Here is a 27,554-nt window from a genome sequence, read left to right as displayed (position 1 = left end):
AAAATTGTGCAAAGGCATGAAAAGAATTGTGTGCAGCAAATATTTCCAAGTTGACACACCAGGGATATTCAGGGACCTTGTTCTGCCCAGCTGTTACCTGCTCTTCTATATAAATCAGTTAAAATAATGTAAATCCTTAGACACAAACTTGGTCCTTCCATCTCTTTCCACTTCTGCCTTGGAACACATTAGGGCATTCTGAAGTTGAACATCTTGTGGGGTCCATAATTAAAGATTCAGCTTGTGCACATAAACCCAGCTGTTTTTTTTTTCCCAGTCTTGATAGTAGATTTATAACCTCACCTATCAAAAAGTCAAAATCCTGTTTCCCATTCATCCTAATAAAGCAGCAGGAGTTTCCTGGAGGGAATGCTCACAAGCCTAATTGTTCACAGCTGGAGAGTGGAGGGTTGGTTTCAGCAATGAGATGTTAACCCTCTCTTTCCCTATTTCTTGCTTGACTTCAAAAATAAGAATTGGGCTCCATAGAACTGTGCAGATACTCAGATTTGTAGCATAGTGAAGATCTGTTCATACTCTGGCAAAACCAAAACAGAGACTTAGAGGCTGCTTTTCCTGAAAGCATTGACTCTTTAACTTGGGCTCTTGATGCTTGATGGGTGACTAAAATCTTGGATAAAAGCTTGGCATCTCCTTTATTACCTTAAACTTTTACTCAGATTCCTGCTCAGCTCTGCACAGTGAACAAGTAAATCACTTAGGAAATGTCTGTCAACAAGACAAGGTTGCTTATTCCTATATTTACCTAACCCGTCTCTTCTCCCTTCAAGGATGAAGCCACCAAGATAAGAGTAACTAAGTTATATTCAGGATTTGCAGGACATAATAATCAACAGATTGTTAACTGCCAGCTTTTACAACATTCTGTTCCAGACCCCTGTAACAGCACCTAGAAGTCCTCAGCCATTGCCCTAAACCTTCCAGAGACAGTGAACCTTGTAGACACATCAACCCATGATGAAGCTGACCCTGCTAAGCAGTGGTAGTCATCTCACAGTGGGAATGGGATGGCTCATTTAAGTGATAAGGATGGTCTCAGAACCAGAACTGAGATAATGATCAACCAGACCACTGTTTGGCCAAGTCTGTTTAATTATGCAGACCTTCGTCCCCTTTCCCAGTTCTTCCCTATTTAAATTTGAAGCTAATGTTAGTACCCACAAAGACAGGGCTGATGACACTAGTCCATAGTCTTCCCAAAATACGTATATTAAGTACATTCTTTTCCTACCTCATCATTATTTTTTCACTTGATGTTTGGGGCAAGTAAACAGAGCTGGTTTGTTGGGGTTCACTAAAGATAGTCCCTCCCATGCCTGGCCTAGAAATCAGGAAAAAAGACTAGTGAGACATTGACTTGGATTTGGAAAGGAGTAATTCCAGGGGTTCCTGTTTCAGGCAAGAGTATTAGGTACTGAAATGTGCCTGCGTTTGGGGGTGTCAGTCAGACAGTTTACCAGAGCAACTAAAGAACAAAAGTCTCTTATTGCTATTCTATGAAGTTATTCTGCCACTTAGAAACATGGAAATGATGGATACAGTTTATTTATAGACATCTCCAGAGCAGACATGATGAGACTCATATACTAAATATGATGGTTAATTTGTTTATTAACTTGACTTGTCCCAAGGTACTCTACAATATTTGGTCAAACCTTATTCTGGATGTTTCTGAACAGGTGTTTTTGGATACTATTAATTTTTAAACTTGTGAATTTGAGTAAAGCACTCTGTATGTGTGTGAATCTCATCCAATCAATTGAAGGCCTGCACAGAAGAAAAAGGCTGGCCTCCCTGGAGCAAGAAGGAATTACCTTCTAGCAGATGGTCCTTGTACTTCATCTGCAAAATCAGATCATTCTGCCTTCAGACCCAAATTGGGACATTGACTCCCCTATCTTTTGGGCTTGTTAGCCTCTGTAACCACATAAGTGAATTCCTTATAATGAATCTCCTTGTGTATGTACCCACATGTTCTCTTTTTTTCTCTGGAGAACATTGGTGAATACACTAGGTCACTTGTAAAAGGTAGTAACTTCAGACATTATGGCCCTTAAATATTAGAGAAGACCTTCTATCCCAATCATCATTGTCATCCTCAGACACTTTCAGAATTGTGAGTCTCATGGGGACAGACACTGGGGATGCAGAAAGAGGCTTACAGTGTAACTGATGGAGATGGGGTGCACTGTGGGAAGGTAAAAGAGCTTTCAGGGCAGATGCTGTACCAGGTGCCAGTAGCTGGGATGGATGGGGAGGTTTAGCTTGTATACCCTGGGACCTGGATTCAAAGTTAGGTCTGTGCAGCTGCACTCTTGGTCTCTTTCATTTCTTTATTCTTTCATTTGACAAATAGGTATTGAGAACCTGTTCTATGCCTGGAAGAGCTCGAAGTTCTAAGAATAAATTGGTAAACAAAGCTAGTAAAGTCTCTTGCTCTCGTGGGGCTTACAAATCTACTTTTTACCGTGAATGGGGATGATTTATCAGACAGAGTACGTTTCTACAGACTTTCATAGTTTCCAAAAACCCTTTTACATCCTATCATTTCATTTTTCCTTAAATAAGAATAATATCTCTTCCATGTCAGTTATTAATAAGTTCAGTTCTTTATATTTTATTCTACTATAAATTATAAATGAGGAAATGAAAAATATATATACATTTTAAAATAAGTAATGTTAATTTCTACAAAATACCTCCTTCATAAATTACAGTTTTTTTTCTTTTCATTGCTTTACTCCACCCCAATAAAACTTATTGAGAATCTAATGTAATATTTTAATAGTCCTAGGAAAACATCAGCATATATATTTTTTAAACTTTAAAAAATAAAGCCATAGCTTGATGAAACACTTGTAAGCCTTCAGATTTTAAATCCTGTTTAGTAAGAAGAGAAAACAAGCAAAAACTATGGGGTTTTAAAATGATGCCTTTTAATTCTTAGGTTTATTTGCATCTTTCATTTCAATGTACAATGCAATATTTGCATCATTTAAATTGGGATGACATCACAAGCTTATCTTTGAAACAAATGAGGCAGAACCTATAAAAGAAATTTAATACCCACTGCCCTTTCCTTTCATTTTCTTGGAAAATGTGCATTACAGGAAGGTTCAAGATCATGTGGAAGTAGACACACTGTGGTGTAATTGGAGAAAGGAATAATGCTGGCATTCATGAAGTAGCCTCAAATTTTTGTAGATCAGAATATTCCTTTTCATTTTCTGTGAATTTCTTAGCATATCATTGAAAATCAGCCTAAGAAATAGGTAGCAAATGTGTGATAATATGGTGATGTCCCAAAGTCACAAGTGGGGTAGTTGGAGTTGATGACTTTTGAGTTCTAGTCATATCTAGAAGTTAGGTTTCAAAAGCACCTTATCTTTCCATTTATTCTCATTTTTGACACACTTAACAGAATATTATTTTTTCTCCCTTTGTTCTCCATCAAAGCAGTGGGATTGGATTCTGTCTTCGGGTAGCCTACAGTGACTCAGATCCAGATGTGCATGGCTCGTTACATCCTTTCCCCAGACACAAACTAATGCCTCTGTACATGATGGAGTAGGTAACAGTGCTTTTAATACTGAGGGCCATGATGAGATGTTGAGATAAAGAGCAAAATGTCCTTTTATATCCTTTCACAGTTCATTAAAATACATTACTCTAGTCCCAGATATATTAAAACACACCTCCTTTGGAAAAACACTGGAAAGTAACAGTAGTTACGGAAAATAACTTCTATCCTTCAAGAGAAGAAATTTGGAAAAATCTGAAACCCATGGGAGCATAAGGTAAAGCTGGCTCATGCTGCAGTGAATTAGATTTATTTCAGTGATGGAAAAGATTGCTTCCTGTTTTTTCAATAGGCCATAGTCAAATACATCACAAAATCTGCTTCTGTAATTTAAATTGAAGACATAAGTTTAAAAAAAGGAAAATAAAAGAACTATTTTCCCCATTAAAAGTAAATCAGTGAGGTGGCACACCTGCTTAATTTTTTAATTTTTATATATTGGTGCTGGGATTTGAAGCCAGGGCCTCATGCATGATAAGCTGGAGCTCTCCCACTGAGTTAGATTCCAGCCCAACTGTTTAATTTTGAAATGGTTATTGTCAAGCCTTTAAAATGACTTCAGTTTAACTTTCAGATTATATAGTACAGTGGATTAAACAGCAGCTCCCTGAAAGGGCCACATCCAAATCCTGGGATTGGTGAATGCAACCTCATTGGGAAAAGGGTTTTTGCAGGTGTAATTAAGTGAAGGATCTTGACATGAGATCATCTTGGGTTACTTTAGTGTTCCCTAACTCCAGTCAAGAGTGTCCTTTTGGAACTGGGGTGGTGGCTCAGTGGTAGAACACTTGCCTATCCTGTGTGAGACACTGGGTTTGATCATCAGCATCACATTAAAATAAAATAAAGGCATCCCATCCATCTAACACCTTAAAAAATAAATAGAAAGAGTGTCCTTTTGAAAGACTGAAGAGAAGAAGACAGACACACAGAGAAGGCAGTTCACAGGTCTGAGTGATGTGGCCACAAACCAAGGAAGCCAAGAAGAGCCTGAAGCCACCAGAAGCTGAAAGAGGCAAGGAAAGAGTGTTCTCTATGGCCTTCAGTGGAGTGTGGCCCCCCAACTTGGAACTTCTAGCTTTCAGAAACTTGAGAAAACAGATTGCTATGTTTTTAGTTCACCATGTTTACGATAATTTATTATAGTAGCCATGGGAAACTAATGTGTGTATGGCTCAACAATGATTTAATGAACAACAATTACATCAGAGCTGTGAGCAAGTCATTGAGAATATCTCTTTTTCCTGCAAGAAGCTTACACAGATGTAGTGAGTCAGACATGGAGATGGACCCGTTATGGTACAGTGTGAAAAGGTCTGTTAAATGTATACAGAAAAATATAAACAATGGGAATGTGGGAAAATACCACTTTTTCTTAATAATGCCAATGTTAAACTGCCAGTAATTCTTGATTTATACTTTTAAAGCATTTATGTAAAATAATCTATTTTTAGTATACCCATTAATATATAAAAAGAATAGAATTAATATCCTAAAGCTATAAATTTGATGAATTTTTTACCTGGAGCATACTACATGAAGGGCATATTTCAGACTGCTGTATGAATGCTAAGAGAATTAAAGTATAACACTTAACATGCTATGAATCTGGCTGGGCATTTTAATAACCTTTTTCTGTCCAGGTTGTCAGATTTTTCTTTCATGAAAATATTTCTCTAACTTTACAATGTTATCTGTTGAATAGATAACTTGTCATGATAATATTTACCATATGAAAATGATACTAATAGAATATCTTCTTTCTTAAACTTTATTGAGGTATAATTTATATGCTATATAAACTATGTATTTGAAATGTACAATACAGTGTTTTAAAATAGATTTATACAGTTGTGCATATTTTATTACACTGGAGTCTTAGAACATTCCCACCATCCCTCAAAGGCCCCTATGGGCATTTGTAGTCATTTCTCACTTTCAATCTCAGCCCCAGGCAACCACCCATTCGTTCTCTGTCTTGGTAGATTTGCCTCATCTAGACATTTTACATAAATGTAATAATAAAATATGTGTTCTTTTGTGTCAGAATTAATTTAGCATAATGTTTTTGAGGTTTGTTCTCCTTATTGTATGTGTAAGTACTTTCATTTATTTTTAATGCTATGTAGAATTCTCTTGTCTTTTGTTTATAAATGTTTTACTTATGGACATTTGGGTGGTTTTCATTTAGGGTATTATGAATAATTCTGCTATATACATTCCCATACAAGTTCTTTAATTTGGGAGAAGGGATGCCAAATTACATACAGAGCATAAATTTGTCTTTTGCTGAACTCTTTGCCCTACTGACTGTACCAGTCGACATATCCTACCATCACATAGGAATGTTCCACTTACTCTGCATCTTCACTAGTAATCTTTATTATCTTGTTATCTATTTTTTATTGTGACTTGATCAGTGGGTTGAAGTGATTATTTCATCCTGACCAATGACTGATGATGTTGATTATGTCCTTGGAATCTGTTGAGTTGGACTTTGGCGAATAACTCATTTTATTGGTCCTCAAGACTTAAGTGTATGTATGTGTGAGTGTGTATTTTTCCTGAGAATGACATAGAGCACACAACAGGAGATGGAAAATATTTTGAGGAGTTGAGGAAAAAAAGTGAAATGAAAAGTATATTGAGGGAAGAAATAAGAATAAAATGAACATATGATTATAGAAAAGGAAGGAGAAAGGAGAATTCTTAAAAAGAATAAGCTGTCTTGCTTTGAAAGCACAGTCATATCTTTGTAAATGTATCAGTAGGAATGAAAAAGACCTGAGCACAATAACTAATAACGATTTGAACATTCTCTGTAGAGAGTAAAGAAGGTGTGCACCAAGGTCATTGATTTACATGAGAACGTGCTCATGGACGGAGAATACTTTTGAATTATTATATTTGTCTCATCTCTGCCAAAGCAGAACACTGTCATCCATGAGTAGGTTCTTTTTCCTTTCTGGCACACGTTCCTGTGTGCAGCCCACTCGCAGTTACCCTTTCCCACCTCTCTTGTCCTCTTCATCTCAGATCCCCATATGCCATCTTGAGGGGTGGTTCTTTTTTCCTTCTTTTTTTTCTGAGAACATATCTTCATTACAATGTGTTCTGAAACACCATAAGCTGTTTTCCCTGTGTGTACTAATATCCACGCAATTGAGAACTGTTTCTTCAGTTTGGGCTTTTGGTGATTATCCGTTTGACAGTCGCTGTAAAGAATCCAAAACTGAGTTTTCATCTTAAACTATTTATTTAATAAGCCCCCACCCCCGTGCACCAATCTCAAAGGGGGACATACAGATTTTCCCAAAAATGTAATAAAATGAAATGTATGTTCACATTTAGAGAACTTTCTTGTAAAATTCAAAAAGGAGAACACATACTTCTCAGTATTTTGATTCAGTGATCACAAAATTAATGTGTGTATGTATATATTCTGAAGATTGAGTACTGTGGCTGTCATTTTAATAAAGAGGCCATTTGAAATTATCTTGGCCACAGATTTAACTCTATACATTTTGTAGTTCTCAACATTGTTTAGAAACTCTTATTTTGAAATTCCCATCAGTGCCAGTTGATGAACCAAACAAAAATGTCTGTTTTTATTGTTATTTTATATTTGAGGTATTGTAATCAAAGTTTCCTTTAAGAATGGTTTCCTCTTCCTTCATGGTGGTTGAACCCAGGGGCTTCACCTCTAGGCAAGCACTCTAGACTCATCTATACCCCAGCCCTCCTTTATTCTTTAAGCATTTGTAATGGATGATTTTTTGGTTTCAGGTTCTTCTGAGGTTTGTCTTGTCCCCATGAGGGTTGTTCTTATTCCCCAGGAAAGTTGTTCTTGGCTGTCTCCTTCCTGGGCTTTCTCTGCTGAACTACTGGCCTATCTTGGCTTTGTTTATCAGCAAATTAGGAAGACTTGTAAAAGTGCAAAAAATTGAAATTTCAGTTTGGAGCAATATGGTAGGTAATCAAGAGTTGAATAAGAGGATTGTTTATCTGTGTAGGTTCATTTAAAGTCAGCAATCAAAAATCTCTAAAGTGATATAGTCAATTTCTACTCCTAAAACTGGGTGGGAAAAGGATCTGGGAAGATAGTATTAGAGAAAGCTGAGGACTTAAGATGATTTCTAATGGTTGTGAATAGACAGCGCATTAACTATCTAATAAGGAACACATCACCTTGGCATTCCATTTCTCTAAATTTCCTGTCACGTGGTAGTTAAATTTAGAGATTGGGTTAGACTCAGGTGTTACTTTCTGGCAAGAACAAGTCATGGGTGATGATGTGTATTTCTCCCAGGAAGCACAGTATGTCTAGTTGTCTCTTATCCTCTGAGTTTAGTGGTGCTGAAAGTGATATTCTAATTACCATTCCTTCTTCATTTATTATATGAAATATTTCTATAAAACGAAATGTTTTCTCATAAATTATCAGATTATCCTGAGAAAGTTTGAGTATTTAAGTATGTTAATTCTCTCTTCTACCATGATTCAAAATAATACTTTTTATCTTGGGTACTAGGGATTGAACTTTCACTGAGCCACATCCCTGGCCCTATTTTGTAGTTTATTTAAAGACAGAGTCTCACTGAGTTGCTTAGTGCCTTGCTGTTTCTGAGGCTGGCTTTGAATTCACGATCCTCCTGCCTCAGCCTTCCGAGCTGCTGGGATTATAAGTGTGCCCCACTGTGCCCAGCAAGATAATACTTTTGTTTCTTGATGTCTTCCAGAGATGACCAATGAAGTGTTTTATTATGTTGTTTTTGTTTCATTCTGTTGATTTGTATCGTTATGAACTTATGAATTCAAATTGGTTGAGGTATTTGAATATATTCCAAGTATACGAAGATGTGTCATCTTTGGCCAGTGGGAACCTCTTGAATTTGTCTTATGAGTCCTTTTTTTTTTTTTTTAAAGTTGTTGATGGACTTTATTTTATTTATTTATATGCAGTGCTGAGATTGAACCCAGTGCCTCACGAATACTAGGCAGGCACTCTACCACTGAGCTGTAACCCCAGCCCTTATGAATCCTTTTGACTTAACTCTGATAGTCGTTGGTAGTTGTCCTATTATCTGGTAGGACTAGCTGTTCCAGGATCATTGTATAGATTTCTTGTCCTAGACTGCCCTACCCTGGGAAATGGTATTTCAAGACTATAAGCTGGGCATAAGTGATATTCATTATGCATGCACGCACATTTTCTCTCTATGTAGATGTAGTATATCATTAATATATTAGTATGTTGATGATGTAATATGCACCAATTATATATTAACATTCATATATAATATATATCTTACTGCTATTTATGTATAGTCGTCAATATTGAGTTGGTCATTGTTTCTATGAAGAAGAGCTGAAATACCTTTTTCTTTTTTTAGTCTGAGCATCATTAGTACACATAGATATATGTAGATGTTTCTAATTTCCAATTAAAATTCAGGGCTTCTTTATTTTTAGTTAAATATAATTTTTGGTGTAGGAGGTAGGATCAATTAGGTTATCTTCATAATTACTTATGTGCTTTATTCCACTAATATAAACAATAGTCTCAGAATAATTATATCATTATTATCATCAATATGTGATTACTTTTCGGCTGGGGATGTGGCTCACATGGTAGCGCGCTATCCTGGCATGCGCGGGGCGCTGGGTTCGATCCTCAGCACCACATAAAAATTAAATAAAGATGTTGTGTCCACCAAAAACTAAAAAAATAAATATTAAAAATATCTCTCTCTCTCTCTCTCTCTCTCTCTTTCTCTCTCTCTCTCTCTCTCTCTCCCTTTCTTTCTCTCTTTTTTTAAAAAAATGTGATTACTATTAACAGTTCAAGATTTTTGGTAGCTCTTTTCACCCAAGGTATGTCTATACTCTGGGAGTATACAAATATACACATGTAGTTAATATACAGTCAAATCATTAAATTTAAAGTCACTAAAATAATCCCTGTTTGGCTTATTCATTTACTTCAATTAATCTGAATTTTTAGGGTTTGCTTTTTAAAAAAAAATTAACGAATATAGAACATATACACAGTTCTAAAGTCCAACTTAATAAACAAGGTGTATTCAGAGGAGTCTAGCCTCCATCACTGATCCTTTTACCTTTACTGCAATTCCCTATTTCCCTCCATTTTAAATTCATTCTTTCCTTGCTTCTTAGATACACAGCAGTGCACTCTACCTATGTTTTTCGCTGTTCTTCTCTTGGCGGCCACCCTCCACATTGGTACGAGCAGCTCTCCTGCACTGCTCTTGTAGTTGCACCGTGCTTTATTTGTGGGTTTGTGTAACTTGTCCCACCTGTCTCCATATCAGTTTTGTCTTAATATACTGTAAAGGGGATAATTTTAGTGTTACTAGTTTAAAACTTAAAGATTCCTTTGGTTCCTCTTGGCTTTGTATGTATTATTAAGTTACTTAAAAATAAAATTTACTTTTAAAACCTCTCAAAAAAAGCCCTTCAGGCTTGTTTTCCATTGTGACTTCACTGATTCTCAACCAGTTATTTGGCCAGGGTAATAATTTTTAATATATTTTAAAATCATATTGTTGTGCTATTACATTAGAACCAGGACTATTCTGCATCTGAGTAAGAAATAGAGTTAGCATTGGAATTAGATCATTTTATTTTAATGTGTGGGGTTCACCACTTCTTTTTCATTTTTCATGTAAAATTGTTTTCAAGAGACATACTGAGACTATCATACTTATTTTTAGTCCCAATCATTTATTTTCAATTTGATTAATCAAAGAAAAATCTACCTTCATCATTTTATCTAGCTGAGTTCACCCATGGGTTATTGTCACCATTTGAGTGTGGACTCTACTGGTCAGTCTTGCATGAACTCCAGTGTTCACTTAAGAAAGCAGATTTCCTGGCATTGCTGAAGGACTGTTGTTTTGTTTACTTAATTTCTGTGAATTTTGCGAGCATATAAATCTTGTAAATATCTAAAAACAATTTAAATAAACAAAAATTTTATTGTCATTGAGAATTTTTGATACTACTCTTTGCCAGTATTAGCTTTCTGTAAGTTACTTGGTTGCTCTGTGTATGGTTGACTCTTCTTTTCTTTTTACTCTTTAGTGCATTCCTCTCTTTGTTCAACTTGTTTTGGAGAGATTAACTCGAGGAGTCAAAACTAGTGAACTCCGTACGATGTGTCTTCAGGTTGCAATTGCTGCCTTGTACTATAACCCTGATTTGCTGCTACATACTTTCGAGTGAATTCAGTTGCCTCACAACCCTGGACCTATCACTGTACAGTTTATAAACCAGTGGATGAACGATACAGATTATTTTCTTGGGTATGTGTGCCTTTTGGACTTCATATTGACTTTGTTTCTGGAAGGTTACTTCTTCATATATATATATATGTAGGATACCATGTACAAAATCAATTTTCATATCATTGGAGCTATTTTTGGTATGTTAGTAACACAATGTTTAATTTTTAGAGTGTTATGAATGTGTTTCAACAGTACAATCTAGTGAAAAGAATTCAAGCCTCTTCCCATTTAAAAAGTTTTTTTTTTAATACTTGTAGGTGGACAGAATGCCTTTATTTTGTTTATTTTTATGTGGGCTAAGGATTAAACCCAGTGCCTCAGCATGTGCTAGGCAAGTGCTCTGCCACTGAGCTACAGCCCCAACCCCTTCTCATTTGTTTTTGATTATTGTGTGTCATTATATCATAGGCAGCAAAAATTAAGGATCTAAACTATGACTATTATGTGTCTGTGGGCAGACATTCTAGGGGCAATCAGGTTTCTAAGAAGGATATCAGTCTGCCAAAGGTGTTACATACTGTCCTGGGATGTTTAGCTCTTTGCAGCTCTCAAAGGAGCCTGTTCTCAAATGTGGTCAGAAAGATTATTAATTTTAGCTTAGAGATTGCCTCTGTAGAAGAGTTTTGCTTTCTGTGACTCACTTTCCTAGTTTTCAAACATAGGGATGGAAATGGAGCTCAGTGGTAAAGCATTTGCCAAGCATGTACAAGGTCTTGGGTTCATTCCCTAGTGCCACAAAGAAAAAAACATACAAATTATGTCTGGGGATATAGGTAAGGTAGAGTGCTTGCGTAGCATGCATGAGGCCTTGGGTTCCATCCCCAGTATTGTGAGAAAAAAAAAAGGCAGGGGGCATGGTTCAAATACAGGAAAAGGAAGGTCCTACATTGTTATATGCCCATCTGAAGTCACCCAACACATGTTGATGGCTATATTATGTTAGAATTTGAGCTTGCTTGCTGTCTTAATTTGGGAACATTTTTTAAGTTTTATAAAATATTACTTAGAAAAATTTGCTGAAGGGAGTAGACACTTGAGTAGAAATGATCAGAACACTACCATGTGCGTGGGTGATGGTGAAGACCTGGGTTAGGATGGTAGACTAGGACTGAGTGAACACACAGGATGCTCTGCCTGTTTTCTACTTGTAGAAGCCTGGAATTTGTCCCTACTTATATTTGTTTATAAAACTGTCAAGGGAAAAACATTCTTCAAAGCTAGCCTCAACAATAGCAAGGTACTAAGCAACTCAGTGAGACCCTGTCTCTAAATAAAATACAAAATAGGGCTGGGGATGTGGCTCAGTGTTTGAGTGTCCCTGAGTTCAATCCCCGGCAGCTGCTCCCCCCCCAAAAAAAAAAAGAAAGTGTGCTTAAAGTTATCTATTACAAAGATTTAGAGTAGAGATTTGTTCATGCAAAGTTATGTAGTTGGTATTCTTATATTTATGTCAACATGAATAAGCAGTTTTTCAAAGACACAGTGTATTTTAGCTTTTGCATACACTGGGCATCCTTGGAGAGTGCTTCCTTAGATTATTTAGAGACCCACTGGTTAATCATCTTTCCTGCTCTGATCCACTTGACTTGTATGCACTACTAGTTTGATACTATGAGAATGAGAAAGCCTTCGGTCAAGTACAATTCCTCTTATGTCATACGACTTGGCCATTAGTAACTCAAATGAAGCAAGCAATGCAAATAATGAGGAATAACAGAAGCTTGTAAAGTATTCATGAGGTTGTTGTATTATAATCTCATTTTAAATGAATTGAACCACTGCAAATGATTGTTTTTGTTCATGCTTGCAAAATGGCAAAAGGGAGAGAGGGGAAGGGAGGAGGCAAGAGGTTAGGAATGATGGAATGAGTTAGACAGCATTACCCTCAGTACGCGTATGAATACATAAATGGTGTGAAAATACTTTAAGTACAATCAGTGATTTGAAAAATTGTGCTTCATATGTGTAACATGAAATGAATTGCATTCTGCCATTGTGTATAACAAATTAGAATAAATAATTTAATAAAAAGAGTTCCTTATCCGTGTTATAGCAGAGGATGCTAGTAGATTTACTTAGATCTATGAAGCTCAGCTTATTGGAGGTCGAGTTTTTGAAATAGCTTTTGGCAACTGGTGTTAGTGTACAGTACCTGTGCCAAGAAATCTTGAGGACTAGTCTAATGGGAAGAGTCTGGGGAACTCTCCATGTTTTCCATTGTATAAGAATTTTCTGTTTTAACAAACCCCATTATGCCAGCACTCAGATGTAGCATTTACATTAGTCATAAGTTGGTATTACAGCAAGATTCACCATGCTAATTGCAGACTCCCATGGGTCTTTAATGATAATGATTTATAAAACTTTTTTAATGTAAGATTTCATATAGCAGAAAACTGGAGCTATTTCTGTACAATCCCAATGAATAAACCCTAGAGTTTGCCTTGAACATTTCTTTTTGTAATTTCTCTGGGTTTTGTCCTTTATTGCACTTCTCATGTCTACATTTTTTTCCCTTTAAATTTTGCAGGCATCATGATCGGAAGATGTGTATAATAGGACTGAGTATCCTTTTTGAATTGCAAAATCGACCTCCTGCAGTAGAAGCTGTGGTGGGACAGATTGTCCCTTCAATACTTTTCCTTTTCCTTGGCCTAAAGCAGGTCTGTGCCAGTAGGCAACTGGTAAACCGGGAAGATCGCTCAAAAGCAGAGAAAGTTGACATAGAAGAAAATGGTAAAGTCTTATATGGTGCTAGAATTGATTGTGATTTGAGCATTGTTTTCTTTGACTTTTAGTCTGTTTGGCTTCATTAAACAGATTTACATTCTTTGGCTTGCTGAACATTTGACAAATCTCTTGGACTTGATTGACTTGTTAATTGTATCATGTGGGATAACAGATTTGTGTACTTCTTGAAACTGTAAACTGAACTATTTTTAAACCTGAGCCTAATGGATGTTTTTATACCTGGTAAATGTATTTGTAACATATGGTCTTGCTACACATTAACAACTTAGTATTTTATTTTCTTGTTAATGCTAATAGACTAATTGAAGGCAGCAGCCATGAATTAAATGAAACACTAGATTAAGAACAGTGGAGATTGATTTTTTTTAAAAAAAAAGGATTGGTAGGTGATTCATCTTCGAAAATTACTAATGAGAGATGTATTTGTGGTCTAAATATACATTTAGAAAAAAGTTCAGAAATGAAGATGATTTGCTTGATCTAAAGTCAGAATAAGATTGTCAACATCAAGAATATTAGACATTTAATAATGAGATTGTAAAGCTACTTGCTAAGGCCCAGGAAGTAGCACTATTTAATTCTGAGTAGAGGTTTACCTTTTCTGGTTAAAAGCAGACATTTATCTTTAGCTAAGAAAAATCAGAATTCTTGCCAGGAAACAAAAACAAACAAACAAAAAAAACTATTTTTTAATGCTAAACTTTGTGATTTCAGCAGGTATAGATTTAAAGCACTTTTTGTTTTAACTGGTATGTGAGGAATTTTAAGCTACCCTTTACCACTCTTACCACAAAAGTTTCTGATTTTTCCGATTTCTGAGTAGATCTTTTGAAATAGTTTCTTTCTAGAAGTTACTTTTTTTCCCCCTCTTTATTATTTTTTTGGGGGGGAGGGGGTTAAGCATATTCCAAGAATTACAAATTCTTTTTTCATTTTGTTATGATCTCTTTCTAACTCCATGTTTTGCTGGTTTTTGGCTTATAAATAATATGGCTTGAAATAATTTTTTTCTAGTAATATTCCAAGACTTGTTGAATTTTCTACCAAAGTGTAGAATTATTAACTAGCAAAGGTATTTCTTGCTATCTTTATAATTGTACCTTTGCCACTTTCCCCCCACTACATGTCTGGTCCCAAACTATGGTTTCTTGTTTTATCTCTGTCTTTTAGTTTAATCCAACTGTTTCAGTGTGGTGTGTTTTATGGAACTAGTTTTAGATTGATGTTGCCTGGTTTACTCTAGGTTTTTCCTTTTAAGTTGATTTTTATTCTGAATTTGCTGCCTTCTAGTTACAATATTCCAGTTATAATATTCATCCAACCACTTGGAACAGAGCAGCACTGAAAATAGGTCATGTGTAACTTGGCTTATAACTTTTCAAGGCACATGTAGTTGACTACTTTATTATTATTTACATTTTTTGCATTTTTACTATTTCTATTAAAGGAAATGACCTCCTCATTTTGGTATTTCTGAACACTTGGTAATCTGTTTAATCAATGAGAGACCTGAATTCTCAATGGGAGGTCATTGTTATCTAAAACGTGTACTGATTACAAAATCATCTGATGTCTTTTTATTTTTTTTAACAAAAATTATGGGAAATCTGCAGTTAAATAGTATTCTCAAGTTAATGAGTCAGCTATAGTATAACATTAGCAATGTTCAGGTAACCCGCAGATCTAGGGAAATTGTTTTCAGTGAGAAGGATAAAGCCATTCTCAATTTATCAAACTGTAGAGTAGGCATAAGGTTTATTTTTTATGTATTTGTGTAAAATTATTGTTTTTCCATTTCTACATTTTTAAAATAGTCTTTTTCATGGAATTTGATCTATTATACTTGCATATTTTGATTCCTTTTAAATAATTAATGGATCCACAGAGGAGATTTCCAGTGATGAGGAGGATACAAACGTTGCCTCTCAAGCCATGCAGGCAAATAACAGAGAAGTGGAGACAAGGAGGAAGAGCAGGATGACTGGGATGAAGAAGTGCTGGAAGAAACTGCCCTTGAGGGGTTCAGCACGCCACTTGACCTTGACAATAGTGTGGATGAATATCAGTTCTTTACACAAGCTCTGTTAAGTATGTCTTTACTCCCTGAATTTTAAGCTATTTCTTAGAATTTTTTTTTTCATTCCTTTCTGTTACTTGTTTTGGGATCTGACTAAAAATCGGTATAGACACTTAAAATTTTAATTTTTTTGTTACAGAAATATCCATACATATGCAAAATGAAAGGGATTAGCATAAAGAAACTCTCATCACCCAGTCCTAGCATCCTTCATCATTTTAAAGCAATAGGGTGAGCCTGTAGGTGATCCTCAGGAAAGCAATTCTAGGCAAATGTGTTGTTGATCCTTTAGGCAAAAATCGAGCAAGCATTTACAGAAAAGAATGGAGTATTTCAGATGTATATTACTTAAAAATGGTGGTGTAAACCTTTTAGTTATTCACAGTCCCTGAGGGAAGGAACAGAGGGTAGCTCTTTACTTCTTAAACAGTTTACCAATTTTGGACAGCAAGACACATAAATATAATTAAAAGACTCATTGAAGATTGGGAGAGAAGACTTGCTAAATATATCATAGGCTTATGATGCACAACATCCAAAAGCCTTCTACAAATGAGTGAGACCAATGAACTAGTATAAAAATGGGAAATAGAAATTTTACAGAATAAAAATAAATGAACCGGGCATAGTGGTGCACGCCTGTAATCCTAGTAGCTCTGGAGGCTGAGGCAGGAGGATTGCAAGCTCAAAACCAGAATCAGCAAAAGTGAGGTATTAAGCAACTCAGTGAGACCCTGTTTCTAAATAAAATACAAAACAGGGCTGGGGATGTGGCTCAGTGGTTGTGTGCCCCTGAGTTCAGTCCCTCCTGCAAAAGAAATGATAAACCAATGATAATATTTAGAAAATTATTAAAGAAAAAAATCCCACTAATGTATATTCTGTTATGGTTAGATGGTATTTCTGTGATTGTATCATAATATAACTTATTTTTATTGTTGGACATTTAGGATTATTTCTAGTTTTTTGTTATAAGTAATATTAAAGTGGATATGCTTCTGTATAAAATATTTTTACTGACAGGGACAATATTAGCATAATTTTGGCATCATTTAGTGTTGTTGCAAATACCATTGATGAAGATTAAAAACTACCTAAATATTTTTATTGAAATTTCACAGGAATTAAAGAGAGTACAAAGAATGTCATTACAAAGCAATAGGAAAATAAAAGCATAAATGTGGAGATGGAAATATGATGTGTACCAAGATAGTTTTTTCCAGACATGGGTGTGCACCCTAGTCACCAATGAAACTTTTAGGTATTGATTGGAGTCTCAAAAGATTAGTTCATTTTTAAATTTTTCAGTAATGGGGATTGACTCTACAGGAGATTTACCACTGAGCTATACTCCCACCCCTTTTTTATTTTTAGGTACTGGAGAATGAACTCAGGGGTGTTTAGCCACTGAGCCCTATCTCTAGTCCTTTTGATTTTTTATTTTAAGATAGGGTCTTGCTAAATTGCAGAGGCTGGCCTGAAACTTGTGATCCTCCTACCTCAGCCTCCTGAGTAGCTGGAATTATAGGTGTGTGCCTCTGTGCCCAGCACGTATGGTATTATTAAAATACTCCTCAAGTGATAGTTAGGCACCCAGCTTTGGACCGGTTTGTAATGACCACTGCTGAAAGCCTCAGTGAAGGAAGGAAACAGGACGAGATTGTGAAGGACTCCAGAGCCCCAAACCCAACGTTAGGAATTCTAACCCCTGTGCCCTCCAGGAAGTTCCCATGTACAACCTCCCCAGCTGCACGAAGCACTCCCCAGCTGCACGGGGCACTCCCCAGCCGCACTGGGCACTCCCCAGCCGAACGTAGCACTCCCCAGCAGCACGTAGCACTCCCCAACTGCACTTAACACTCCAAGCGCTATACAATGCCACCACCAGATGTTCCATATAGATAATCCTGGGAAGGCCAAGCTTGAGGAAATAGGGTAAAAACAGGAACAATAAGGATGGGATGTAATTTATGGGTTTCTTTTCTGAGAACGTTAAGTGGGAAAAAACAAGTTTACCCCCCAGGTGACCCCAGGGCTGAATTCCGAGGAACCTATAGAGTGGCTGTTGCTGTGCTAAGCTGAAAACTAACCCCCTGCTTCCTATAAAAACTCTGTACCCCCGAGCCCGTGTGTGCCAGTCACCGAAGCTCCGGCTGAGGTTTTGCTGTGCACCCACGGGCACCTGTGTGAGAATAAACCCTCCTGCTGTTTGCATCCAGTGTCTCGCGTGGTCCATTCTGGGTTGGGGGATCTGGGGATCTCTCAATTGTAGCGGCTTTGAGTTCTGGTCGCCATTCCCCAGTAGAGTGTTGAGTGTTTTCTGTAAGGGCATGTGGTAGTTTACCTTCAGGGAGTTTCCAGGTATTCAATGTGTAAAAAGAGCTGAGGGAACCAAGCATGCTGAGATTATTTTGTTAAAGTAGGAGGAATAAGGTCCTGGAGTAGAGAATGGGATTTAATGGAAAGAATCATGTGAGTAGAAAACATCAAGTCTCAGAGGATTGGACATGAAGACAATGTGGGCAGAGGTGGTAAGGGCTTGGGATGGGTGCCTGGGAGACTAATAGAACCAGTGATAGAAATAGGGAGATAAACAGAGTTTGGGAGGAAAGTGCTGAATTTGGTTTTATTGTGTAGAATTTGAGATGAGCTATCTAAGGGGAAAAGTCTAGTAGCTAAGGGGAAGACTTTGCCTAAATGCACACAGATGTGGGTCCTTGTTGTGGAAACAATGCTGAAGCTGCATTTTCCTCGAGGAAAATGGTAACAAGTGAGTACAGGTGTATGTCCCATGATCTGATTTTAGGGAACATTGATAGATGGTAAAATTTAGAAAGAACAACAATTTATTCCTTGGTTAAGTTTCATCATCCTGTCCCTTATTATCTGAAGTAATTTCATTGTGATTTGATCATGCCACTCGTTTTTCTCTGAGGTAATAGTTGTTATTGGACTCTTATCTTTTTCTCCTTTTCCTATACACCCCTGAAATGCAACAGCTGTGCAGAATCGGGATGCTGCCTGGTACCAGTTGCTGTTAGCCCCTCTCAGTGAGGACCAGAAGAGAACACTGCAGGAGGTGTACACATTGGCAGAGCACCGAAGGACGGTGGCAGGTCAGCCACTCACTTTCACATGTGTCAGATTGCTGGCAGCCAGACTTCTTCAGTGTCCTAGGGGGCACCTAAATATGCTTTTTAAATTTTTAGAATATGAGGAGTTGTCATCATTGAATGGTTGTTCTTTTTAATCATTTCCAATATCTTAGATTTGCAAAAATCTGTTCATTATGTGTTTATTAGTGGTATTCCCATTCAGATCCTTATGTTATTTTGGAGGTATAGGTAAAAAGTAAGGGTAGGCATGAATCTTGCTGAGGGAGACTTAATCAGATGGACACCTACCTAAACATCTTAACCACAGGTAGACCAAAGTCTCTTTATGAATTCTTGCAAGGAACTTGTATTCCTGTAAATGAAATACTACATTAGTCATCTCTCTGTTGCTGTGACAAAATGTCTGAGAAAATTAACTTATAAGGAAGGAAAGTTTATTTTGGCTTCTAGTCTCAGAGGCTTCAATCCATGGTCACTTGGCCCTGTTGCTGTTAGGCCTGTGGTACGGCTGAATATCATGTAGGAGTTTGTGGTGGAGGAAACCTGCTCATCGAGGTGGCTGGGAAACAGAGGAAGGAAGGAGCCAAGGCCCAGTGTTCCCTTAAAGGGCATGCCCCTGTTGACCTAACTTCCCGTAACTAGGCCCCACCTCTTGAAGGTTTCATCCCCGCCTAGGAGTGCCAAGGCTGACAACCAAGCCTTCAGCATGTAGGCTTTTGGGGAATATTTACAATCCAAACTGTAACAAATGCTTTCCATTTATATTTGTTGGGCTTTTTGTGTTGGTGACTCATGTTGATTTTCAGTTTTTAAGCTAAAGAAATTATTTTATTTTTATGTTGAGATTGTTATGGTCACGCCTAGATTAGCAATGGAAAAGACTTTGTGATCAAAAAAATATTTTGGTAGAAAACATCATGGATGGGCGTCTAGAGTTGAGAACTCTGGTTCTTCACAAACTTAGGTCTTCGGATTTGGTATCGATCCTCCTGCTATGAGAAGTCTGGTGCCTTTTCAGCAGTAGAGACAGTGAAGCTATTGGAATCTATCTTGAGATTTGTTTTCATTTCACTTACTGCAGTAATGTTTTTCTGTGATAGTAAACATAATTACTTATTGATGTGCTCCTGCTAAAGGCTGGCATTCAATTTGGCCAGGTAACAAATACCATACATCACGGTTCTTCAGTTCTAAGTATGCAAAGAATCTGGCTCTTTTGAGATTCTTTCCAACTTTGTGCCTTATGGACTCTTCTGTTTTCTTCCTCTTTTTTTTTTTTTTTGAAAATGCTAGAGGCAAAGAAGAAGATTGAACAACAGGGAGGCTTCACATTTGAAAACAAAGGAGTTCTCTCTGCCTTTAACTTTGGGACTGTGCTGGGCAACAACTGAAGGAAGGACATCAGCTGACCAGACGTCTTCGCTGTGTTTTATCTCACAATTTCACAAAGGGAGTGTGAGAGTCAAGGGGAGATATTAGGGGGCTGCTCTTCAGGGCTCTCCTGCTGCACCAGTTATCATCTGGCATTAGGCAGTACTTTTATCCACTCTCCCTTTCCCCTTTGACCTTTCTCACCCTGAAATATATATTTTCAACAGCTACTGTAATGTATGAAATTAAAGAAAAACAGAATCATTGCATTGAAAAGGACAAACCATATGCTCCAAAGGCTGACAGCCTATGGTGGTTTTTAGAGGATTGGATTGACTTGCAGGTCTCAGGTTTTTGCCATGCAGAATCCATGGATTTATGTGGATAACAGTGCCTTCTATTGTACATGAATTATCAGAAAAATTTTTTTGGAGTGCATTGCAATTTTTTAAAGCATGAAACATATTTCTAGATATAATGTAAACCTTGGTTATATGTCGACTTATTCTGCATTTTACTCTGTGAATTTACTGTTAGGCAGTTAGCTGCAAGTCGCTCTGGTTTCAAAAACATCACTCTCCCTTTGCCCACCCTGCTATGGGGGCTTTCTTCAGGGGTTGTAAAATATGCTCTGGCTCTGGTTTTTCATAAGTTGTTTTTTGGCTTTCCTAAGAAATGTCTTATTCCCTCTTCCATCATATTTTTCTTCCTTGAAAGGGGTGGGATTTCTTTCAGGATCAACAAATATGCATATCGATTTTATCAGAACCTGATACGTTCAGGACTCAGGAGCTTCTTGGAAGCAAGTGGCAGAGGCTCATTAGTCACTGGAGTTAACAGCAAGTCTGAAGATATTCTGAATCATGTACTTAATTATGCAGTGAAATAATGATTTCACCTGAAGCACATTGAACTTTCAGGAGAAAGATGCTGCGTAGCACAGTGTCTTTCTGGATGGGGGCTTGTATCTTCAGTAACTCATCATTCCAGCTGTATTGGACCAGGGTCTGAACCATTTTATAATGAAATTGTTTATTTAGTCACACGACTTAAACAAGTCTAACTTGCTTTCCTACGCTTCTGATTTTTCTCCTACATATCTAGTTTTCGTTTTTATTATAGCTCAGTTTGTAAGGGTTGGGTATATTGGTCAGTTGTATTTTTAGATGGGTAATGATCTAGGATGGCTTTTAGTAAATATTGCAGATGGAGGATTTTTCTGAACTGTTCAAGACCAGAACATGGATCATAATGTGTTCATTCAGTAAAATGAAAATGTATCTTGAGAATTTACATATTACTGGATGTGATACAGATTTTCCATTTTTGTGAAAAGTCTGCAGTTTAAATTTCCCATCAGTGACTGGTGGGATTTTTTTCCCAGGTGCTTCCTATATTACTATCCCTTATTCATATTAACTCTTTACAATTTTAGATTATTTAAATAATTTTCACAGAAGTAGCCTGAAAAGCCATGAGTTTCAGAATTAAATAATCCTCTGCTTTCCCATCCCTCACTTCCCAAGGCATTGAAGCTGAATCTTATCCTTGTCAGTTAAGAGAAAGATGGCATTGTTGGGAATGTTAGGGAACTTTGGAACTCTTATTGTGCCTGACACGAGCAGGACTGCAGCGAGGTCCCGTGATCGTCCATGGACATCCATATCGAGCACACCACATCCAAACACAATTTATGGTGGACGTTTGGTTTGCTTTTGTACATCTGTAAGCCATTCCAAGACCCGTACTGCAATCCACCATATTACATACATATTTTCCATTTCTCAGTGGCCCAATATAATCAATCTGCACCAATTGGTTAAATCCTGCTGGGGCCGTTCTTGTGTTTGGTGGGTTGCGTCTGAATCTGGTCCCACTGGCCGCACATTTTTTGCAGCCAGCGATTGCTTGCTTACATTTACTCCAGGTCGCCTTAATGTTTCTAGAGTTGAACCATTGGTACAGACCATGTGTTCCAATGTGTCCAAGATTCACATGAATTTGTCTGATTTCATCCAATGTGATATCAGATTCCATTGGGGGTTTAACCACATGCCAATTAGGTCTACATTTTAAAGTTAGCTTTATATCAGAGGCTTTATCTACCTCCCATTGGTTTGGATTTCTCAACTTAATAGCAGTTACTTGTGCTGGAATTTTGCTCAATTTATCCGCAATATCGTTATTCTTAGAAACATCATCCTGGCGTCCTGTATGGGCGTCCACATGAGTAATCAGGATTTGGATTGGAGCTTCCGCCAACCATTTCCATGTATCTTTTCCCCATACATCTTTACCATTTATCATAAAATCAGTTAATTTCCACTTTGCTGACCAAATTGTAATACCATTACACACCGCCCATGAATCTGAAAATATATGTACATATTTTATTCCCTCCTTTATGGATTCTTCCACCGCAAGGCAGACTGCTAAAAGTTCAGCCAACTGGGCAGAATCATCTGAACCTTCTTTAGATAGAATTTTACCATCACGGGGCCTAAATGCAACTGCTTTCCATTTTGTTTTCTTTCCTATCACTGCACTGGAGCCATCCGTAAACCATGCATTAGCATGTGTCTTGGATGCTCCCCATTTTCCAATAGGTGCTACTTTAGGTTCCATTATCGCTACCGGGACAGGTATCATAGGCTGGATGTTCACACTTTCAGTTAATTTTGTAATTTTTGAACTCCCCATCATTGATGTATCCTGAGCTAGGTTATTTATATACCATTGCCATTGCATTACCTTCCCTTCAATTGGTAACCCTGTTAATGTATTATCTGGCATCTTAGCCCAATCTAGTATAGGCATTGGGCATCTCATCATTACCTGCCTATCAGTTATACTGAACCCTAGCGACTGAAAAGCACAATAAGCCGTCCAAACGGTTTTTTCAAAGAAAGAATACTTATTTTCTGCATACAGAAAACGTTTAGAGTAAAATCCAACCGGCTTTGTCTGCCCGTGACTCTTTGTATAAATGCCCCAGTTACCAAAACCATTGGCAAACACAACGTCCAGGATAATCACTTCTCCCGGCTATGGCACATACAATTGGGAAAATGTTTTTACATACTCAATTGCCTGACGAAATGCAGTTTCCTGTGCATCCGTCCATACAAAATCTGATGCTTTCCTTATTATTTTATATATTGGCACCAACAACACCTGCAGATATGGAATGTGTAGTCTCCAGTATCCTAAAATTCCTATCGCTTGTTGTGCCATAGCTTTGTTTTTAGGTGATGCCAGGTTCTCTATCTTGTTTATTACAGCTGGTGGCACTGAAGGACCATTAGCATTCCATACAATGCCTAAATATTTTACAGATGTGCTTGGTCCCTGAATCTTTTCTGGGTTTATACTCCATCCTGCCTCCACTAGGGTCTTCACTAACATATCTTTGGCAGTAGTTAGGGTATCCTTACTCCTACCAGCTAATAAAATATCATCAACATACGTCCATATTTTAGTGTCTCTTGGTAACTGTAATTCCCCTAATGAAAGCTGTAAAGCATTATGTGCTATGATTGGACTATTTTTATATCCTTGTGGTACCCTTGTGAACTGGTATTGTACCGAGTTCCATGTAAAAGTTGTCATTTCTCTACTATCCTTGTGAAGAGGTACCGTGAAGAACATATCACTTAAATCTATTGCACAAAAACATGTAGGCGAAAAGCTTCTAATTTCTGTATATATTCTCTCAATATCGGGCAAGGAACCCGGCATGGTGGGAGTCAACTTGTTCAAATTTCTATAGTCTACTGTCGGTCTCCATTTCCCATTTGGCTTCTTAACTGGCTACACTGGGCTATTATAATGGAAGGATTGTGTCCTTTCTATTATTCCTTTACTCAATAGGTCCTTAATTGTCTCTGAAATTTCCTTATGCCCCCCTTTAATTAGATATTGTTTAGTAAAACACTGTGGTACTTGTGGCAGCTTTACTGGTTCTATTTTTACTTCTGGAATGCTACCTACATAGCAACTCTTAAGTCTCTTGATAAGCAACCATTCTCCAAACAGCATTCTTATCTCATTTATTCCTAATACTGAATGTGGTACTTCGCCCACCAAGACTGACACTTCCATTTCCTTATCATAAACCAGCAACCGCACTGTACACCGTTTCATGCTTTGGACATGTCCAGACACTCCCTGGACGTTTACACTTTCACCCTCTATTTTCCTATTTACAAAATCATTTCTTATAATAGTTATTTCGCTTCCAGTATCTACCAGAAACGAATCTGAACATGTTTGTCCGTCTATAATAAAAGTTAGTTGGATAAACGGTCTCGAATCCGTGCTCCAAAACACGCAGCATCGAAATGCGGTTTGCTGAAGCGATTTCTTGTTGACCAATTCCGTGCATTTTGAGGGTCTTGGTATCGGGGTTCTGTGTTCTTTCGGTTGTAATTTACCTCTCCTATCTTGTTTTCTGACTGTCCTCGGGGGTTGATGTCTGGACCCCGTATCCTCATGTTTGTAAATTTCTGTCCTTGCCACCCTTGTCCTGGTCTTAAAGCTCTCCAGTCTCTTTTTTCCTGACGTCGCCTCTCCGGGAATGGCCGGCTGAGTTGGAGTCGTCGTTGGCCAGACGCGACTCCCCCGGCGTTTTTTCCCATAAAGGTTAGGGTAGCCTCAAAGGACATTTTACTGTCTATCTGTAGTTCCCTATGTTGTTTCAGAAATTCCACCACATCCCACAGGTCTGTGGCTCCAGCTAACATAGTGGAAAGTAGCACCCAATGTGGTTCGGGTGCCCCCTTCACTATTATTCATCTGAGCATTGGAGTTAATCTACATCTTAACGGTGGTCCTTGATTTTCATCATATATTTTGCAGAAAACTCCTAACTTCTTCACCATCCTTATTCCTTCTGTTGGAGTTCTCCACTGGACCTTGCCTTCAAAACTCCCAGATCTAACTGGGGAATCCCTTCTGTCCAGGCACTAGATATCCAATTAAACAACGTTTTTACCTCTAATGGCTCTTCCTTGATCATTCTCTGTAGTGCCTCCATTACTCCAGGGTGTTCTATCTGAATGCTTACTATTGGCATCTCTCGTCCAGAGAGTCTAAGACTCTCTCCTCCCTTTGACCATACATTATACAAAAATTCTCCATTGGTTGACCCTTTCTGTGAGAAATCTTGTCTCAACTGCAACATTTCTGGTTGGGTCATATCCCTCGTTTCTATCGTCTGCTCCAACCCGTCTGGGCGTCCCCTTCCGGGCATAGATGTTTTAATAATTGAGACCGATTCTGACTTATAACATGGCTCATTATCTAGTATATCTTGTAGGAATGGGTTTTTACATTTCTTAAGAGCTTCCTGGACTAGGCATTTTCCTCTAAGTCTGTCTTCATCTACATCGTTAATGATCTTACATAATATTCCCGGGATTTCATGTTTATCGGCCCTTTCTATTATAGGCTTTACTGTTTGTGGATTGCTTAACGCTATTTCCACGGTGGTTTCCTTTTTGGAACTCAGGCATCTTTGCCTGAACTACCTTTTCTAGTGGCGGCCATGGCGACTGAGGCTTTAGCTCACTGTTCTCTAAACTTTTCTTCCTTATGGTGCACCTTTTTAATTTTGCTATTGCCTCACGTAGGCCCATTTTACTATACTCAGATATATCCTAATCTTATATAAAGACCAATTCCACTGGATCCAGCTATATGTTTCTATATTGCCCAGGAGCCTACTTAAATTCTCTTCCCACTTTACTTGAGCCCAAGCTCCTATCCTTTCTTTACACCAGCTCATTCACTGGGGGCCGCCGTCACCGTGAAGGGTTAAGCGGGTGCGCTCCCCTCCTCACTCCGTTGGGTTCCCGGGTGCTGGACGATCACGGTCACTTCGGTCCACAAACGGAGGTAGGATTGCGAACGTGCGTTTCAGGGAAAGGACTTACCCCCAGGTTCCTTGTGCGCTCCCCAGATCTTTGGCGATGATGATGGTGATGATGATGATCCTGCCAACTGACACGAGCAGGACTGCAGCGAGGTCCCGTGATCGTCCCCAGGTGGTCCTGGAGTCAGGATCGCCTCTGCTCCAGGTAACCGCTCCCAGCCAACGATCCGTGTCCTGAAGAAAGAAGTCGCTGCACACGATATGCCTTTTTGAATGCTCCGTTTATTCACACCAGGTTTCATCACATCACTCGAGGCACAGGAACAGAGACTGGCGGGGCTCAGTTCATTCGATGTTGACCCACTGGCATCGTGGATCTGAACTGACCAAAGAGCTCAGCCTTCCTGGCCCTTAAATACTATAGTTGTTTACAACACTTCAAACCAAAACATGTTTACGTCGTGGCTTCTATCTCTTATCCTATCCTCACAGATTATGTTTACACTGCATCAAAACACACTTATCCTAAACTACCACACTTGTTTGTGCTAAAATACATCAAAACATGTTTACCTTATGTCCTTATCTAATTCACACATATTTCTAACTTATGCACCCTTCTTCATCAAAACATGTTTACTTCAAATTCTCCTGTCAGTGCCCATGTTCCACATGGCTTAATTTTAACATAAAATGCCTTCACACTGGATTGTAAAAGGCATGTGATTTTTGTGTATGTGATGTATTATCTTCTGCAGTATTAAAGGGAAAGAAGTATTAATGTGCATTGCCCTATCTTGTATTTGAAGCCAGGGAAGTTGTATGATTTTGTTACCAGCAGTGCTAACCTGAATGTGATCTGGTTATCTTGGAAATGCAGGAACTTACATGAATGTACTGTAAAATAAAATGCGGACTGATTCCCAGGATTTTGAACTCTTCTGTGTGAAATGTTTTCCAAAATTTGCAGAAGCTTTAGGCAGATGTAACAAAGTATCAGTACCTTTTTCTGACACCTGCAGCAAGGTGACTTGGTCTGGAAGGTACCAGGGACTCATCCGGGCCAACAGAAGGTCTCATCAGGAACAGCCAAAGTATGAGGAGTGGTAGGAAGCCAGCCCCATATCTATCTATCTCTCTCTCTCTCTCTCTCTCTCTCTCTCTCTCTCTCTCTCTCTCTCAAATATTTTTTGTTGTAGATGGATTCAACGCCTTTATTTATTTATTTATTTATTTATTTATTTATTTATTTTATGTGGTGCTGAGAATTGAACCCAGCACCCCACACAGTGATAGGCAAGTACTCTACCGCTAAACCCCAGCCACATATCCAAATGAGAGTGACAGAGCTCTGGAAAAGCAATGTCATTTACCTACATCAGGAAGGGAAGGTGAAAGGGAAGGAAGAGAAAAGGTGACTAAAATGGAACAATATTCTTATCAAATTCAGAGTGGTCAT

General features: G+C 38.0%; 1 protein-coding gene across 1 annotated transcript in view; it reads left to right on the top strand.

The window, feature by feature from the left end:
- Positions 1-27,024, top strand: part of LOC120888329 (protein O-mannosyl-transferase TMTC1-like) — a 113,245-nt gene extending 86,221 nt beyond the window's left edge. The window contains exons 7-10 of the mRNA XM_078014968.1: positions 13,439-13,644; positions 15,545-15,742; positions 18,736-18,852; positions 20,146-27,024. Coding sequence (XP_077871094.1) covers positions 13,439-13,644; positions 15,545-15,742; positions 18,736-18,852; positions 20,146-20,243 — 619 coding nt within the window. The 3' untranslated portion in view covers positions 20,244-27,024. The remainder of the gene's footprint in view (positions 1-13,438; positions 13,645-15,544; positions 15,743-18,735; positions 18,853-20,145) is intronic.
- Positions 27,025-27,554: the final 530 nt, after the last annotated feature.

The sequence above is a fragment of the Ictidomys tridecemlineatus genome, chromosome 6 (genome assembly GCF_052094955.1).
Source record: "Ictidomys tridecemlineatus isolate mIctTri1 chromosome 6, mIctTri1.hap1, whole genome shotgun sequence".
Lineage (NCBI taxonomy): Eukaryota > Metazoa > Chordata > Mammalia > Rodentia > Sciuridae > Ictidomys > Ictidomys tridecemlineatus.
This window is presented reverse-complemented; position numbering and strand designations above follow the sequence as displayed.